Genomic DNA, 15,689 nt, shown 5'->3' with positions numbered 1-15,689 from the left:
TGCTAAACTGAAGTAAAATTGTTTTCACTAAGAAAACATAAAAGAAACAGACTGGGCGGGTCTCCTGCAACTGAGAGTTCTAAGTACAACAACTGAGAAAGACGCATTTTATGGCTTTGTATAATCAGTTGACATAGCTAGATCTTCACGTAGTAACAAATGTCAACCTCATGAGATTGCATCATGGTAATTGCAAAAATACCTGGCCAACACTGCTTCCCAAATGGTTCTCATGCCACTTTACCAACTGGCTTTTTATTCTCTCAGTATTTTAACTGTCTATAAATTAATTTTAAATTTGCTGTTTTAAATTTGTATTTCTGCACTGCTGCTGATTTTATCCTGGTTGTGCTTTTATATTGTGTTTTATACTTTGAATGGTTTAAATTTTGTGAACCGCCGAGGGAGTTTCGGCTATTGGGCGGTATAAAAAGACAATAAATAAATAAATACATTTTTTTAAAAAAACAAGATGGCCAATGCCCTAGGCCCAACAGTTGGTTTGTTGCTAGCAAGAGAAGTTTCTAGTAGTTCCCCCTCCCCCAGTATTTTCAGCACCCATTTAAAGAGACTTTTAAAGAATCATCCCATATGCACAAGATGCTTTCACTGATTGCTTAGTGGATAGATTATCACAGTTCAGTTTGAACATGTCTTATAAGAGTGGAGAAAAATATGGCAAAAGTTCTTTAACACACATTTAGGCAACTGAGCTTTTCCAACTGTTATGATGTATTAAAGCTTCATATGCTTAGAAGTCAACTTGAGTGCTGTATCAGATCAGCTGGGGTGGGGTGGGGTGGGGGGACCTGAAAAGCACAACAGACCAGATGTCTGCCTAATAACTTCAAAGAGTTTCTTCCTCCCATGCCTTGAAACCACATATAACAAGTGCAACTCCAGACTTATCCTCTTTAGCTGAAACGGAATCCAGGATTTTTCTCTAACACTTTTATGCATTAACTAATAGGGTGTGAAGCTGCAGTTTTCCAGATATACATGGCAGTGTGCTTTACAGAAAGAAATATTTCCAGTAGCAGTCAGCCTTTCCCTTTCACTCCCCCAAGAGAGGCCTTTGAATAATCACCAATATAGGGCTATGCTTTCAACAAGTTCCTCAAATATCACCGAGATGCAATTATAGTTACTATTGCTGCATGTATTGGCCACAGCTTTTTAAATCAGTTCTTTGTACAAAGTGCACATGACCAACATATTTGAAAAAGGAATGTTGACGTTAAAGATATGCCTCTTCCGAAAAAAACAGAACAAAAGTGAGGCTTAGGCTGTATTACCTCTCATCACTTTTTCCTCTGAAGTGCCACCTTTTCCCCAAGCCACTTTCAGAAAATTAACTAGACATAGTTTGCACAAAAGATGTCAATATCTGGTCCACGGTTCTAAGAAGAGGACAAAAAACTCTGCCAAACATGAATTCACCAGAAACTAGATCTTTATCTTGTGTCATCTGGGCGTCGAGTGCCTTTTCAAAGGGAGTACACCTGTGCTAATTCCCTATAGTTTTCCTAAGTACTTTTCAAGGTGTGGGTAAAGGGTGTAATTCTATGCATGTTTGGAGAGAGAAAATTTGTACAACTCCCAGCATCCCCCAGCCAGCATTTCCTTTTGGCAATGGAGCCTGAAAATGCAAACTATTACACAGAAGCAGATTTTCCATGGAGATGCAAAACTTCATGAAACAAGCCTGATTATTTTTTTATTTTTTATTGCTTTTCCAACAGAAATTTAAATCTACACTATCTCATCTATGCGTATAATACCTTTACCAGCAAATGTAAGAAGACTTTAGAAGTAGACATGTAGATACATCTTTCCATATAAATAGATGCTTATGTAGACTGAATCAGTAAAACTACAGAAACCAAATGACAAATAAAATATTTTTTGCCTGAAGTCTGCTACTTAGGGCCCAACGGAGCAGCCATAATAGAAAACAGTGAGCCCTGTTCAATCCGTTCCTCATCACTTACAGAAAAACACCAATTTATCATCACTCATCACTTCATAGACAACTTCATAAGAATTACTCTTATTCCCTGTAGCAAGGTTATTCAGGGAGCAATATATAGAAGCTAATGGGTAAAATTCAATATAAATCCTCCTTAGAGTAGACCCATTGAAATAAATGGAACTTAAGTTGGTCATGACTAAGGGCACAATCCTATGGCTTGCACTTTGGAGGCTTCCAAGTATCCAGTGCCCTACCAGGCTGCTGCCAGCAGGTCAGGATGAGTAATTTTCACCTTTCTGTTCTCCTGTTGTTTCTTTTTCCTCTAGGTGGGCCTCCGTCCAGAGAAGGAGTGATGGTGGGGGTGGGACTAGGGCTGGAGAGGGAATAAGATTCATTGTAACCTGGCCTCTCCTACTGTCTGCTCTCCTCCCGGAAACTCCTTCCCTTTCACAGGCATGGGGCCACTACTGAGAAGACCCTCTCCCATGTGTTTACCCACCTAATTGCTCTCACAGGTGGGCAAATGAGAAGGGCCTCACTTTCTGATCTTAAAGTGTGGGCAGGCTGATATAGGTCAACTCATGGGTAGGACTTAGGTTGGATTTTACCCAATGTTGGCATTCCAAATTTCTGGAGCAACAGTCCCTCAGTTTAAAATGACATTTCCTTACATGGGATGTTTCTCATGTACATGTTCAACACTTTGCAACATCACACAATGACTTGCATGTGACATAACAGATAAAACATCACAAATTGAACTTGAATTTCATCTCCAAAGTAATGCTTTTCAGTGGAGTCAATTCACACCTTTAGGCCAGCCAATCATGAAGTATAGAGTAACAAAGTTTGTGTGAACCAAGTGAGCAACAATCCACATGGACACCTACCTCATCTATGAACCAATACAGATATCGCCTAGTCCACCTTGGTATAAAGAGCATACAGATGGAACACTTCCTACAACATCCCATTGCTCCAACATGGCTAGACAGTTCCTCAGAAAGGGCCGAGAAGCTGCTAAACACAACAGCATTGCTATTCCCATGTTAAGAAATCTGCCCTTTCAGCAAACAAGAAACAGTTTCATGCAACTTAAAATGTCAGATCTACTGTAGCCTATTAAAATATTTACACAGGAGAAACGGTAGGGTGCTATAAAAAGAAAAACATTTTCTTGTCTCTAGTTTTCCCCCCACTGTAATTTGTAATCTAAACATTTCTATCCCAAGGGCAAAGCTTCTTTTTCCAATGAACTGCACACAGCCAGCAGAGGAGAGAGAGAGAGAAAGTGTGCCTCTCAAATATCAGTGGCAGGGAACAAGTAATCCTGGCATCAGAAATTCCTCCTATGTTTTAAAAAGGGTAAAAATCTGATCACATGAATCCAGATAAACCTGAGTTTTCATAATACTCAGATGTAAAACTCACAAGGCACATTGCATCCATTTATACAAATGCTGGACTGTTAAAAACACACAAACAGTATACCATGGCAATACAGAACCAAAAAAGCCAAAACTACATATCCAAAGCCAGAATCATGCTAGTTCATAATTATTTCCTAGGGTGACCATATGAAAAGGAGGACAGGGCTCCTGTATCTACCAGTTGTATTGAAAAGGGAATTTCTGCAGGTGTCATTTGTATATACGGAGAACCTGGTGAAATTTCCTCTTCATCGCAACAGTTAAAGCTGCAGGTGCCCTGCCCTATTTTGTATCTGGTCACTCTAGTATAGCTCCTGCAGCTTTAACTGTTGTGATGAAGAGGGAATTTCACCAGGTTCTCCATATATGCAATTGACACCTGCTGAAATTCCCTTTTCTATGCAACTGTTAAAGATATAGGAGCCCTATCTTCTTTTTCATATGGTCACCCTATATTTCCATAATAAGAGAAAAGGCTGCCTACTCCAACATGAACCTGCCCACCATTAAGGCAATCACCAGAGGTCCTTCTCCCCTTTGCCATGGTAAGCACTCTGGTGTCCTCCAGATATTTTGGGTTACAACTCCCATAATCCCTAGGCACTGGCTGTGTTGACTGAGGTTATGTACATTGCAGCCCAAAACGTCTGGAGTGCCACAGATTGCTCACCCCTTTGCCTGTGCAGTGGGAGTGGGTAGTACATTTATTTAATTGGAAAGGACAAAAGGGATGATTTAACTAAGAGGGAGAACTAGTTTTAGCTGTAGTGCAATGCCTGGGAGACCAAAAGGATAGTAAAGGTTTAAAAATGAAGGTGTAGATTCAGCAGCACATAAAGTGGGCCAGATTCCTGCACTCCCTAAAAACTCACATGACCTTTAATCACCTCATGTTCTGGTCTTGTTCTCACATGCAGAGGTGTTTATTCTATAGCAGCTGAATCAATTGGCTGGGTTGAACAGCCTTGGGGCTGCAAGTTCGCCACAAACACAGGTCCTCTTCCCCAGTTATGAAGCTAGAAAGCCAGCAGGGATGTGGCAGAGGGGAGGATCATCCTGTGCTTTACACTTCTGTTGGGTAGAAGTTGTAGAATGTGCTCAATACATTGAACTTCATGCTCTTAGGTGCCATGTTCTTCCCCTTTCGTATAAAGATAGACAACTTGGAGAAGCTGAGAAAAACAGAGAGGTTTGCAGGCAAGACATCCAGAGACATGATAGAGAACACCCCTCCCACGCCAATAGCTCCTCCGCTGTTTTATAAAATGATGGTCCTGGGACATGTTGAGAAAGAGAAAATCAAGCCCTTAGAGAAATAATTTATTCCAGTTACAAACGGATATCTTCTCACATGAAGGGGAGGGTTGAGCTTGGTGCTGGTAGTGGGATATTTAATTATTAGGAATAATGGCAATGAACCTATCTGTTATAAGGGACAAAAACCTCTCTTGTCATTCTTTAGAGCAATGGTGGACAAACCTCAAGCTTACAAAACCTAATTTATTCTTTACTGGGAACCTGAGATGCACCAACTAGAGCTTGGTGCTCTAAACACTTAGATTCATTCAGAGAACAATCCTATGGCCCATAGATAGAATCTGGGGGCGGGGGAGGGGCGAATACGACAGTTCAGATTCCTGGATCTGAGATCAGAGACACCACTCCAACCTCAGGCAGAGGAGTCTGAGCTCCCCGCTTTCCTCGCAGTTGGAGCAGAGAGAACCACACTGGCTGCCTTTCCAAGTTCACAAAGGTGACCTTGGAGGGAGGGAAAATGGGCCACGCTGGTGGCGGGGAGGGAATAGCCCATGCTGTATCCCCAGGCCTCCCCACCTTCCTTCCCTCCCTCTCCAAAATGTCTCAACTAGATGGGCAAGAACACCTATCTAGCAAAAGTACAGAGTGGGAAGAGCACAGACACAAAGATTGCATCTGCCATGCCTACATCTCTGCTTTGGATATCCAAAAGCTTCTGATTATTATTATTATTATTATTATTTATTTATATAGCACCATCAATGTACATGGTGCTGTACAGAGTAAAACAGTAAATAGCAAGACCCTGCCGCATAGGCTTACAATCTAATAAAATCATAGTAAAACAATAAGGAGGGGAAGAGAATGCAAACAGGTACAGGGTAGGGTAAGCAGGCACAGGGTAGGGAAAAACTAACAGTAGAAAGTAACAGTAGAAGTCTGCACAGCATCAAGTTTTAAAAGCTTTAGGAAAAAGAAAAGTTTTTAGTTGAGCTTTAAAAGCTGAGGTTGAACTTGTAGTTCTCAAATGTTCTGGAAGAGTGTTCCAGGCGTAAGGGGCAGCAGACGAAAATGGACGAAGCCGAGCAAGGGAAGTAGAGGCCCTTGGGCAGGCGAGAAACATGGCATCAGAGGAGCGAAGAGCACGAGCGGGGCAATAGTGTGAGATGAGAGAGGAGAGATAGGAAGGAGCTAGACCGTGAAAAGCTTTGAAGGTTAACAGGAGAAGTTTATATTGGATTCTGAAGTGAATTGGAAGCCAATGAAGAGATTTCAGAAGCGGAGTAACATGGTCGGAGCGGCGAGCTAAGAAGATGATCTTTGCGGCAGAGTGGTGAACAGAAACCAACGGACTGATGTGAGAAGAAGGAAGGCCAGAGAGAAGAAGGTTGCAGTAGTCCAACCATGAAATAACCAGTGCATGAACAAGCGTCTTGGCGGAAGATACAGACAAAAATGATCGAATCCTGGCAATATTATACAGGAAAAATCGACAAGATTTAGCTACTGCCTCAATATGAGGAATAAAGGAGAGCGAGGAGTCGAAGATAAAGCCAAGGCTACGAGCTTCCTTGACCAGAGTAAGCGTAACATCATTGACAGTAAGAGAGAATGAGAGATGAGGAGAAGGTTTAGGAGGAAAAACAAGCAATTCAGTCTTTGCCATGTTAAGCTTCAAGCGACGATGAAGCAGCCAAGCTGAGATATCTGAAAGACATGCCGAGATACGATCGTGAACATCAGGAGAAAGTTCCGGAGATGACAGATATAGTTGTGTATCATCGGCGTACAGATGATATTGGAGGCCATGAGATTGAATAAGCTTGCCCAAGGGCAACATGTATAAGGAAAACAACAACGGGCCAAGCACCGAGCCTTGCGGAACCCCTACTGAAAGGGGAAAGGAGGAAGACGAGCTGCCATTAATCAACACGCTGAAAGAGCGACCCGCTAGATAGGAGGCAAACCAGTTATAGACAGAGCCACAAAATCCAAGGTCATGAAGGGAATCTAAGAGAAGATCATGATCAACCGTGTCAAAGGCTGCAGTTAGATCAAGGAGAATAAGAACGGAATAATGGCCTTTAGACTTGGCAATAAGGAGATCATTGGTGATCTTAGTAAGGGCTGTTTCGGTGGAATGCAGAGGACGGAATCCAGATTGAAATGGATCCAAAGCAGAGTTACTAGAAAGAAAGTCAAGACAACGAGAGTAGACCGCACGCTCCAGGATCTTTGAAACAAACGGCAACAAAGAGACAGGTCGGTAGTTAGACAGAGATAGCCTATCAAGAGTAGGTTTCTTGAGAATGGGAGAGACTGTAGCATGTTTAAAAGCAGAAGGAAATGAACCAGAGGACAGAGAAAGATTAATAATATGTAGCAAGGAAGGGAGGATAGCAGGAATAAGATTAATAAAGACACGAGAAGGAATCGGATCACGAGAACAAGTGGAAGGCTTCGAAGAGCGCAGTATTGTAGACAGTTCATCCGCAGAGACCGAAGGAAACGCAGAGAAATTTGCAGGAGGAGCTGACAGATGAGGAACAGGAACTGGAAGAGGAGCAGAGCTAGCCAGATCAGAGCGGATAGTTTGGATTTTAGCATTGAAAAAAGAGGCAAAGTTATTAGCAGACAGAGAGGCGGGGAGAGATGGCGGATTAGGCTTCAGAAGAGAATTGAAGGACGCAAAGAGCCGCTGAGGATGCCTAGCATTTGACTGGATCAGCGTTGAGTAGTACTGCTGTTTGGCCAGTGAGATGGCAGAAGAGAAAGAGGAGAGTACAAATTTGTAATGGACAAAGTCTACCCGGTCCCTGGTCTTACGCCAAAGGCGTTCAGCTGCCCGGGAACAAGAGCGAAGGTAGCGGAGGGAAGAGGTGAGCCACGGTTGGGGTTGAGAAGGGCGAACTATCCGAGTTGTAGATGGAGCAAGATTATCAAGAGTTGAAGATAAGGAGGAATTAAAGAAGGAGACAGCTGAGTCCAAGGAGACAGCCGAACAGACAGAAGGAAGGGAGGAGGCTAGAGACTGGGAAAAAGCCTCATAATTGATAGATTGCAAGTCACGACAAGAGCGAGAAGCGGGACGTGAAGGAGGAGGATTATGAGTAATATTGAAAGAAACTAGGTGATGATCTGACAGCGGAAAGTGAGCAGTAGAAAAGTCCAACACAGAGCAATTCCGAGTGAGAACAAGATCCAGACAGTGTCCAAGGGAATGTGTGGGTGCATCAGACCAAAGCTTAAGAGTTTGGAGACTTATGGCTATCCCCATAGGATTGCTCCCTTATTTAATCCGTCTCCCACCTTTCTGCAAAAAGTGGTGCTTAAGGAAGCTAAGCATAATAAGATACAGTTATAAAACAAAAACTTAATTAAAAGTAATTCTGATACTTGAAACAAATTTCTTGAGCTCAGAACTATATGCAGCTCATTTTATCTTTCCACACAAATAATCCACTCCTGGTTACCCCAAGCTTTCTTCATTTCAGCAGTATAATTGGGGAGGGGGAGATATTTTGTTGATGCTCTTGTTAAATAATTGGGAGTCAGAAATCCCTGCCAGAGATCTACCAGTAGATCCAGATCTACCTTCTGTTTGAGACAGTGTAAGACAGGAGTAAGGGTTGTGGTATATGTTGGCACCAACAACAATGGAAAATACAGTCCTGGAAGAGAAATTTAAGGTGGTCTGCAGAATGCTGAGGTCTAGGGCCTCCAAGATGGCATTTTCAGAAATGCTCCCTTCCACAAACAGAACCAGCTATATGGGATGAGCAGCAAGGTATCAATACATGGGGAACATTTTTTGACAAGCTGGACCTGTCCAAAAGAGTTGGACTCTGGGTTGCTAATGCTTAACATCAAAAAAAGTTGTAGAGGAGCTTTTAAATAACTCCTGGAGGAGAGAGAAGAGCTGAGGACCATCCAGTTTGGGACTCCTCCTCCTTTAGTGACGATCAAAAACGGCATTGAATCTAATAAACTAGTAAATTTAAGAGCAACAACCTCCTCCATAGAACCACTGTGGGAAGAAACACTAAGTGTACATACTACCACCCTTCTGACCGAAAACTTCAAAGATTATCTTGAGATGGAGAACAATCAAGAAGGCAACTGTTGTTTATTCTTTATTCTTTTTGTTGAGTGACTTCAACTACGTTTATGCTAATAGAATAAGCTTACATCAGGTTGCAACAAAGACTAAATTTTTAGATACAATAAATGACTGTGCTTTAGAACAATTAGCTGTGGAGCTGACTAGAGGGAAGATGACCCTGGGCTTGATCTCTAGCTATGCATGTGATCTGGTGGAAGATGTAGGAACAGTGGCCACAATGCTATCAAATTCAACATATGTAAATGGAAAGTTGCCCAGAAAGTGCCAACACAGTCATATTTAATTTCAAAAGAGGAAACTTCTAAAAATAAGGGGATTAGTTAGAAGGAAGTTGAAAGAGAGAGAATCAAGAGGGTCAAATCTCTCCAAGACTCACAGAAGTTATTAAAATGAGAAAAGAAGCTCAGGTTTTATGTATACAACAGATAAAGGGAGGCATGAATAAGTCCAAGAAGATGCCAGTTAATGAGAACTGAGGAAGATATAAAAATGAAAAGTTTTTCCTGTTAAAAAAGAAAAAAAGTGAGCCTTCTCCAAATGTGTAAAGTTAAAAGGAGCAGTAATACCAGCAAAACAAATAAATCTTGACAACAAAACAAACAAAAACTCAAAACATTGCACATTGCTATAAACTTTAAAGTGACAAATACAATATCTGAAGGAGGAAACGGTTTGTCTATGAATTGTAAGCCTTACTTCAGATGCCACCAAAGCAGCAGGCTGTGAAAGTTAAAAAGATTTCAGAGAAGTGAAATGAATTCTTTAAACCAGTCTTCAGAATGGAAGACACTGGACAAATATTCATGCAAGAACTGCTTCCTCCCCCCTTTCCCCCACCTTCCATAGGACAGCTGAAGTAGTAAAAGATGATGAGAGCTCAGGTGCATCCTTAAAGGTGCAATCCTACACTCACTTTCCTGGGAGTAAGCCCCCTTGAAGTCAATGCGGCTTAATTCTCAGTAGACATGTACAGGATTACACTGACAAGAACTGAACTGTGTACTTCATGGCCTTGTGGGTTTGTAGAAAAGTAAAATGATTAACATGTGAAAAAACCTTCTCCAGTCCAGCATGTTCTGATGTGTTGGTCAATAATTCACAGTATCTCCAGTATAGTGCTGGGGGTTGTAATAGTCCAACACATATGAAGGGTGCCACTATCAGTAATTCCAAGCCCTCCTGCTGCGTAGTGAGGCAACAAAGACGAGCTATGCAATCTACAAACACTTTGGTTTAATTAATAGCACTTCTTCATACCTGTAGCATCTGCAAAATCTGGGAGCTGCCTTCTGGGCCTAATTACCTAAATAGGGCTTTTGTTAAGGGAGCTACTAAAAGCAGGGCAGTTGCCTTTCAACTAATGGACAGGTTGTTCGACAGGCTTTTTCTGGGCTCCTCCATTCAGGGAGGATCCTCCAGACCCAACCTCTGATGGGCAGCTGATCTGGTGGAACACCTCCCATCTCCTCTCAGCTCTGCCTGCTTAACTTGGCAGCATGCTCTAGCATCTGTCAATTCCTGTGTTCCTCCCCTCTGACAGTGGGTAGGGGGAGATGCTTTCTGAACATGTCCCTCTGGCTTGATAAGACCCTGGGAAGGTTCTTCAATGACTCCTGGAGAGTCCTGAGGAATTTCCTTCCCTGCCCTGTCTCAGCTGGGCTTCTTCTAGCTCTGCCTCCGACTTAAGAGTCAGAAACCAAACTTGGGCCAATTCCTAACAGCCAAGCTGGGTGAAGGCTAATGTAGACCTGCTGCAAAAGGGAAATCCTGCCCCATTCAATTCTATGGTAGGTGGTGGGGGTTGTACCAGAGCTTCAAGCAACTTACCTGCTGCACCATCAGTGACCTAGTTCATCAGCAAGTCTGGAGGACTAAGCCTTGTGGTATAATGGTGCCAACTACACTGCAGTGCCAGCCTACCTGGGTACTGCCAGCTGACCCCACAGGCCAATCTGAAATTGACCAAGCCCTATAAAGACCCATCCAGAGCTTGCTCCCCAGTCTAAGGAATTTGCCTTGGGAGCGAAAATGCTTATTTATTTATTTATTTATTACATTTCTATACCACCCAATAGCCAGAGCTCTCTGGGCGGTTCACAAAAATTAAAACCATTCAAAGTATAAAACAACAGTATAAAACCATAATATAAAATACAATATAAAAACTAATGGATGATGGGGAACCAGGAATGCTCATTGTGCTAATCATCTGAGAATGCTATGCCTCTTCTTCTAGGATAAAGTAAACACGTGTTTTGAATCTACCAAGAAGGTGTAATTCATTTCCACCGTTTCACAAAATTTACTCAAAGGGAAGAGTGGCAGTACAACAATTGTATCCCAAACAGCATAGTGAATGACATTCAAATGCTGCTTTGCTTCTGTTTTTCCTGAGAGCACATTTACTCAAGAGAAGGGGTAGCAACACCCCATCTGAATTCTTTAAGTAGTGGCTTCCTTGAAAGTAGATTGGACAAAGCAGCAGATTCAGGTTAAATACAAACACAAGAATACTTTTCCAAAATTCAGCTCACTTCCCTCTCCAACTTCGAACATTAAACTAAGTCACAGGAGGCAAACAACCCATTGCTACCCAAGCAAAATATACTTCCAAGCAATCAGTTAAAGGACTGGTTTGAAGAGAAGATGACAAAAATTTGCACACAGTGATTAACTTATAGTAGGATTTTCAGTGGAGCACAAAAAGCCTATGAGACAATAAAGTACTGAACAGTAAGAAAAGCAGTATGGAGTGAAGGTTTGCCACCCAGCACTTCTAACAGCAATACCGAAGTATGAATCTGTCTGCGACAGGCACTAGCAACAACTCATGTGAAATTCATATTCTTCAGCCCAACTTGTCCTATTTCTGTCCAATTTGGAGGAAATACAAGGATAACTTATGAAATTAAAGGTAGTCATCGAGATGATCCCTCGGTATAATGCATCAGTGGATGATGACAGAGCAGGGGCAGGAAGTACTGTTGTTGAACAAACACACACACGAAAGAACTATAAAATAATTTTTCGTTATACCAATGACTTCTAGGTGCTGGCCCAAGCAAAACCCCGATGCTCTTCTACCAAACGCAAAGCATTCAACCACCCACTTCATCCAACAGAATCCTCCTCTGCCCATATACACGTTTTACTAATTTCCTTCCTTCTCACCCCTATATGTTTTACTAATTTCCTTCTTTCTCACCCCTATATGGTGGGGGTAATAGTCCACTGGTGGGCTATTACTTTTTGATAGAAGAATTCACAACTAAGGAATAAAATCTTTACTAATTATAATTAAGGATGCTTGCGGAATTCAACAGTTGCAATTCCAATGTGAACTGATTGGACTGTCAGCTCCCAAACCACTAGGTTTTATATTTATTTAAAACATTTGTATCTCGCCCTATATCATTAAGATCTCAGGGCGGCGTACTTCCCAAATGCTCCAAAGCAATTCTTGACTCAAAAAACATGAAAATACATATTTAAAATGCCTATTTTAACAGACCATTCCTTTAGAAATGTTTAGACAAAAAGTATGATTAGATATGCATATTTAAATACAAATCTGTGGGATGTGTGTGTGCTTAATTGCAGATTAATATCAAAATGTGATAGAACAACTTTTAGGTGAACTCATGCAAAAGTAACAGATCCCAAATTATAAGAACTGCATGACTGGTTCATGCATTTTTATACGTATTTCTATTGAAACCCCATGAAAGAGACTTGCTAGTTCAGGAGGAGGGGAGGATGATCCTAGCAGGCAAATACTTAACATACCTGAGCAGCAGGAGTCAGGGTGTTGGATCCAAAGGTTCCCTTTGTCCAATATAAGGGTGTTCCTCTATTGAAGGAATGGAATCTTTGGATCTAACCAAATGTTTCTCCAAACTGGATGCACTGGTGCCATTTTCTCCGTTTTCCTCCATTTTCAGCCTGTTTAAACTGTTTGCTTCATATGTTCTTCCTAAGATTTATTATTTGGAACTGCTATCCCAAACAGACAACCTCACATCCCTGGATTTGTCTACACATGCCCATAATCCTATGTGTCAATATTTCAGGTCACTGTCAAAGCCTGCTACAAACTGTCTGAGTCCAATTTCAGCCCATCCCAAGATACCACCTCTGGTACTGTTCAAAAATACTACTTGTTTACACAGTAACCCCTTCAACATTTCAGTCTCAGAAAAGATCACAGGCATAAACAAAGTTTGTAGCAAGGAGCTCATTAGGAGCGCTTCATTCCAATCTCTATCGTTAAATAGCTATGTAAGAAATAGCATGATTATATATTTTTAAAACTATCCATGCCTCTCCTTCTTCACCAAGGGCTATCCCAGGGAGGTGTACATAACATCAGCCAAAATGAGAGCCTTTTTTGGCTGAGGAGCGGGGTATAAGTATGATAAATAAATAAATAAATAAATAAATCAGACAAACAAATTAACAGAGGCAGAAACACCATAGCTAAACAAATACAAGACAATGTTTTGTTTAACCAGGCAAGAGAAGAGTAAAGAAATGTAGAGATTGCTAACTTTGGGTTATACACTCATATGAACTACTTCAACAGTTACTCTGACAGGAACTCCACAATTCCTCTGTATCAGAACACAACTGACTTGTCTAATTCAAGAAAGCAAACACTGCCAAGCAATTAGTCAAGGCCAATTAACTAGACACTTCAGACAAATCTTAGAAGGGAATAGAAGCAGGTGAAAAGTTGTTGTATGAATATACAGATGGTATTTTTATTTTTATTTTGCACTTGGATGACAGCCCAAGCATATATTTTTTAAAGAGACCCAAATCTGACAGTGTACTTTTGGCTGAAGTTATCTGAAAGAATGAACCCAGTCCAGTATGTATGTATCATTGGCGCTAAAAAGTGTTAGTTGTTGACTGAAATAGCATGTATTGCAGAGAATTTTTTTTGTATACAAATCAAATGCCATGATACTCATAGCTTTGAATGGCATTAGGACTAACACGGTGCACCAAATTAATGGCACCCCACTGCGACTAGAACAGATATATGATCTCTATAGAAGCCATACATGTTACAGAGTTCTGCAAAACCATCAACAATAAACAGAAATCAATGTCCTGGACAGCTTTTATTTTTCCATGCCTGCACAGTTTAGAAATGCCAGATCTGTATGTGACTCAAGTGGACTGGTACATTTAAGAAAAGGATATTAGGGAAAGAATCTGGATTCGAGTCACCTGATTTCAAACATATCTATACATTATAGATTCGTCTCCCACCGACCCACCCAGTAACCCAAAGCATTCCTCATAATACACGCATAGATGTTGTGAGAGTGGCAAATTCTACTGCACATTTAAATTAGAGATAAACACACACAGTCATGTGTGTTATGCTGTGGGCACTGAGAAATTGTGATTGGCAGGAGCTTCCACATACACCTGATGAAGATTTTAACATGTGACAACCTATACATTGCTTGCATGTAGTTCTTTTCATGGAAGAAAAGTAGTTCTTTTCATGGAGGAATAATAATAATAATAACAACAACAACAACAGCAGCAGCAGCCATAGATTTCTCTTCTTCATGCTGCAAATCAGATTAGACAGCTATCATGTAGAGTTAGCCATTAAAAGTTCTAAGAACAAAAATATGGCCAAGATCTATCATTATTATTATTATTATTATTATTATTATTATTATTATTATTATTATTATTTTTCAATCATTGCAGAGAAAATTTATGTCCTCCAGAATGAACCACCCAGTGCTATCTTGAGTGACTTTTGAGACAGGTTTTCATCTTTTAAAGATATACTGTCCTGGGAGAAACGAATGGAAAACTCCCCCCACCCCTCCCTCCGCAAACGGCAATAAACCAGGAGATAAAAAGTTGCGTCCGCTCAGGGCCCTTTGCAAAACGCTGTAAAAACAATCCAAAACTGCGCACTTGGCAGTTTTGAAAAGTACTTGGGAAGCTTTCGGGCTCCGTGACTCCCAGACAGACACCTTCAGGAGAAGGGGGCAGCTGTGAGGGACTCCACCGACCCAGGCTGGGTAGGGGGAGAGGATAAAGGGGTGGGAGACGAGAGGAAAAAAGAGGGATGAAGAAAGGAATGAGAAAGAAAAACACAGGAAGGAGGGACGGAGAGCGGCTGCAAGCGGAGCCGGTGGGGGGAGGGCAAAGAGGGCGAGAGACACTTACGTAGCGTTTCAACTTCTTCTCCGGCGGTGACTTTCGGAGCCAGCCCGAACAGACTACCTCCCCGCCGCTCATGGCTGCTGCTGCTGCTGCTGCTGCTGAAGAGGAGGGGGAGATTCTTCCTTCGGCAGCTGCGGCGCGGCTGGGCCGAGGAGACAACCCAGGAGCACAACAGGAGCACCGCGCCTGCCTGCCTGCCTGCCTGCCTGCCTCCTCCGGCGGCTACTCTGGGGGAAGGGAAGGGAAAGAGGAGGGGAAAGAGGAGGAGAGGGAGGAGACGGCCGGGAAAGGGAGAGCAAGGGAGGGACGAAAAGGGTGTGTGTGAGAGAAAGTGAGAGACCGTGTGCGTATATATATATGTATGTACGCGCTCGCGCTAAAAGCAGAGACAGTCTACTTGGGAGCGGGCAAAGCAAAGGGTCTTTCTTCTCCCGTCGCCCTAATCGTCTGTCCCCAGCCTGGACCGCCACAACTTTCAGCTACTCCGACCCTGCTGCCTGCAGTAGCCGCGGCGGGAAAAGCCCTTCCCGATGTGTTTTCTCCGGAGCAGAAGCCTCCGCACTAGGCGGGCGGGAGCACACAGCTCTGCTCCGTCGCCTGCTGCTGCTGCCGGCCAGCCAGCCTCCATGCCATGGGAGCTACTTTCTTTCTGCCTGCCTGCCTGGCGGCGCTTTCGCCCTTCCTGGTACAGTGGGAGGACCCGGGC

The 15,689-nt window shown here is 42.3% G+C and overlaps 1 protein-coding gene across 4 annotated transcripts in view; it reads right to left on the bottom strand.

Annotated features, from left to right (window-relative positions):
* Positions 1-15,238, bottom strand: part of GAB1 (GRB2 associated binding protein 1) — a 99,039-nt gene extending 83,801 nt beyond the window's left edge. For 2 of the 4 annotated variants that reach the window (XM_063136119.1, XM_063136122.1), the window contains exon 1: positions 14,987-15,236. In XM_063136119.1, coding sequence (XP_062992189.1) covers positions 14,987-15,058 — 72 coding nt within the window. In that variant the 5' untranslated portion in view covers positions 15,059-15,236. Of the gene's footprint in view, positions 1-14,986 lie in introns of all 4 variants that reach the window. The other 2 variants (XM_063136121.1, XM_063136120.1) reach the window with 2 other exon arrangements.
* Between the last annotated feature and the right edge of the window lie 451 nt (positions 15,239-15,689).

The sequence above is a fragment of the Elgaria multicarinata genome, chromosome 10, assembly GCF_023053635.1.
Source record: "Elgaria multicarinata webbii isolate HBS135686 ecotype San Diego chromosome 10, rElgMul1.1.pri, whole genome shotgun sequence".
Classification (NCBI taxonomy): Eukaryota; Metazoa; Chordata; class Lepidosauria; order Squamata; family Anguidae; genus Elgaria; species Elgaria multicarinata.
Note: the sequence above shows the minus strand (reverse complement) of the source record. Positions and strands in the feature narration are given on the sequence as shown.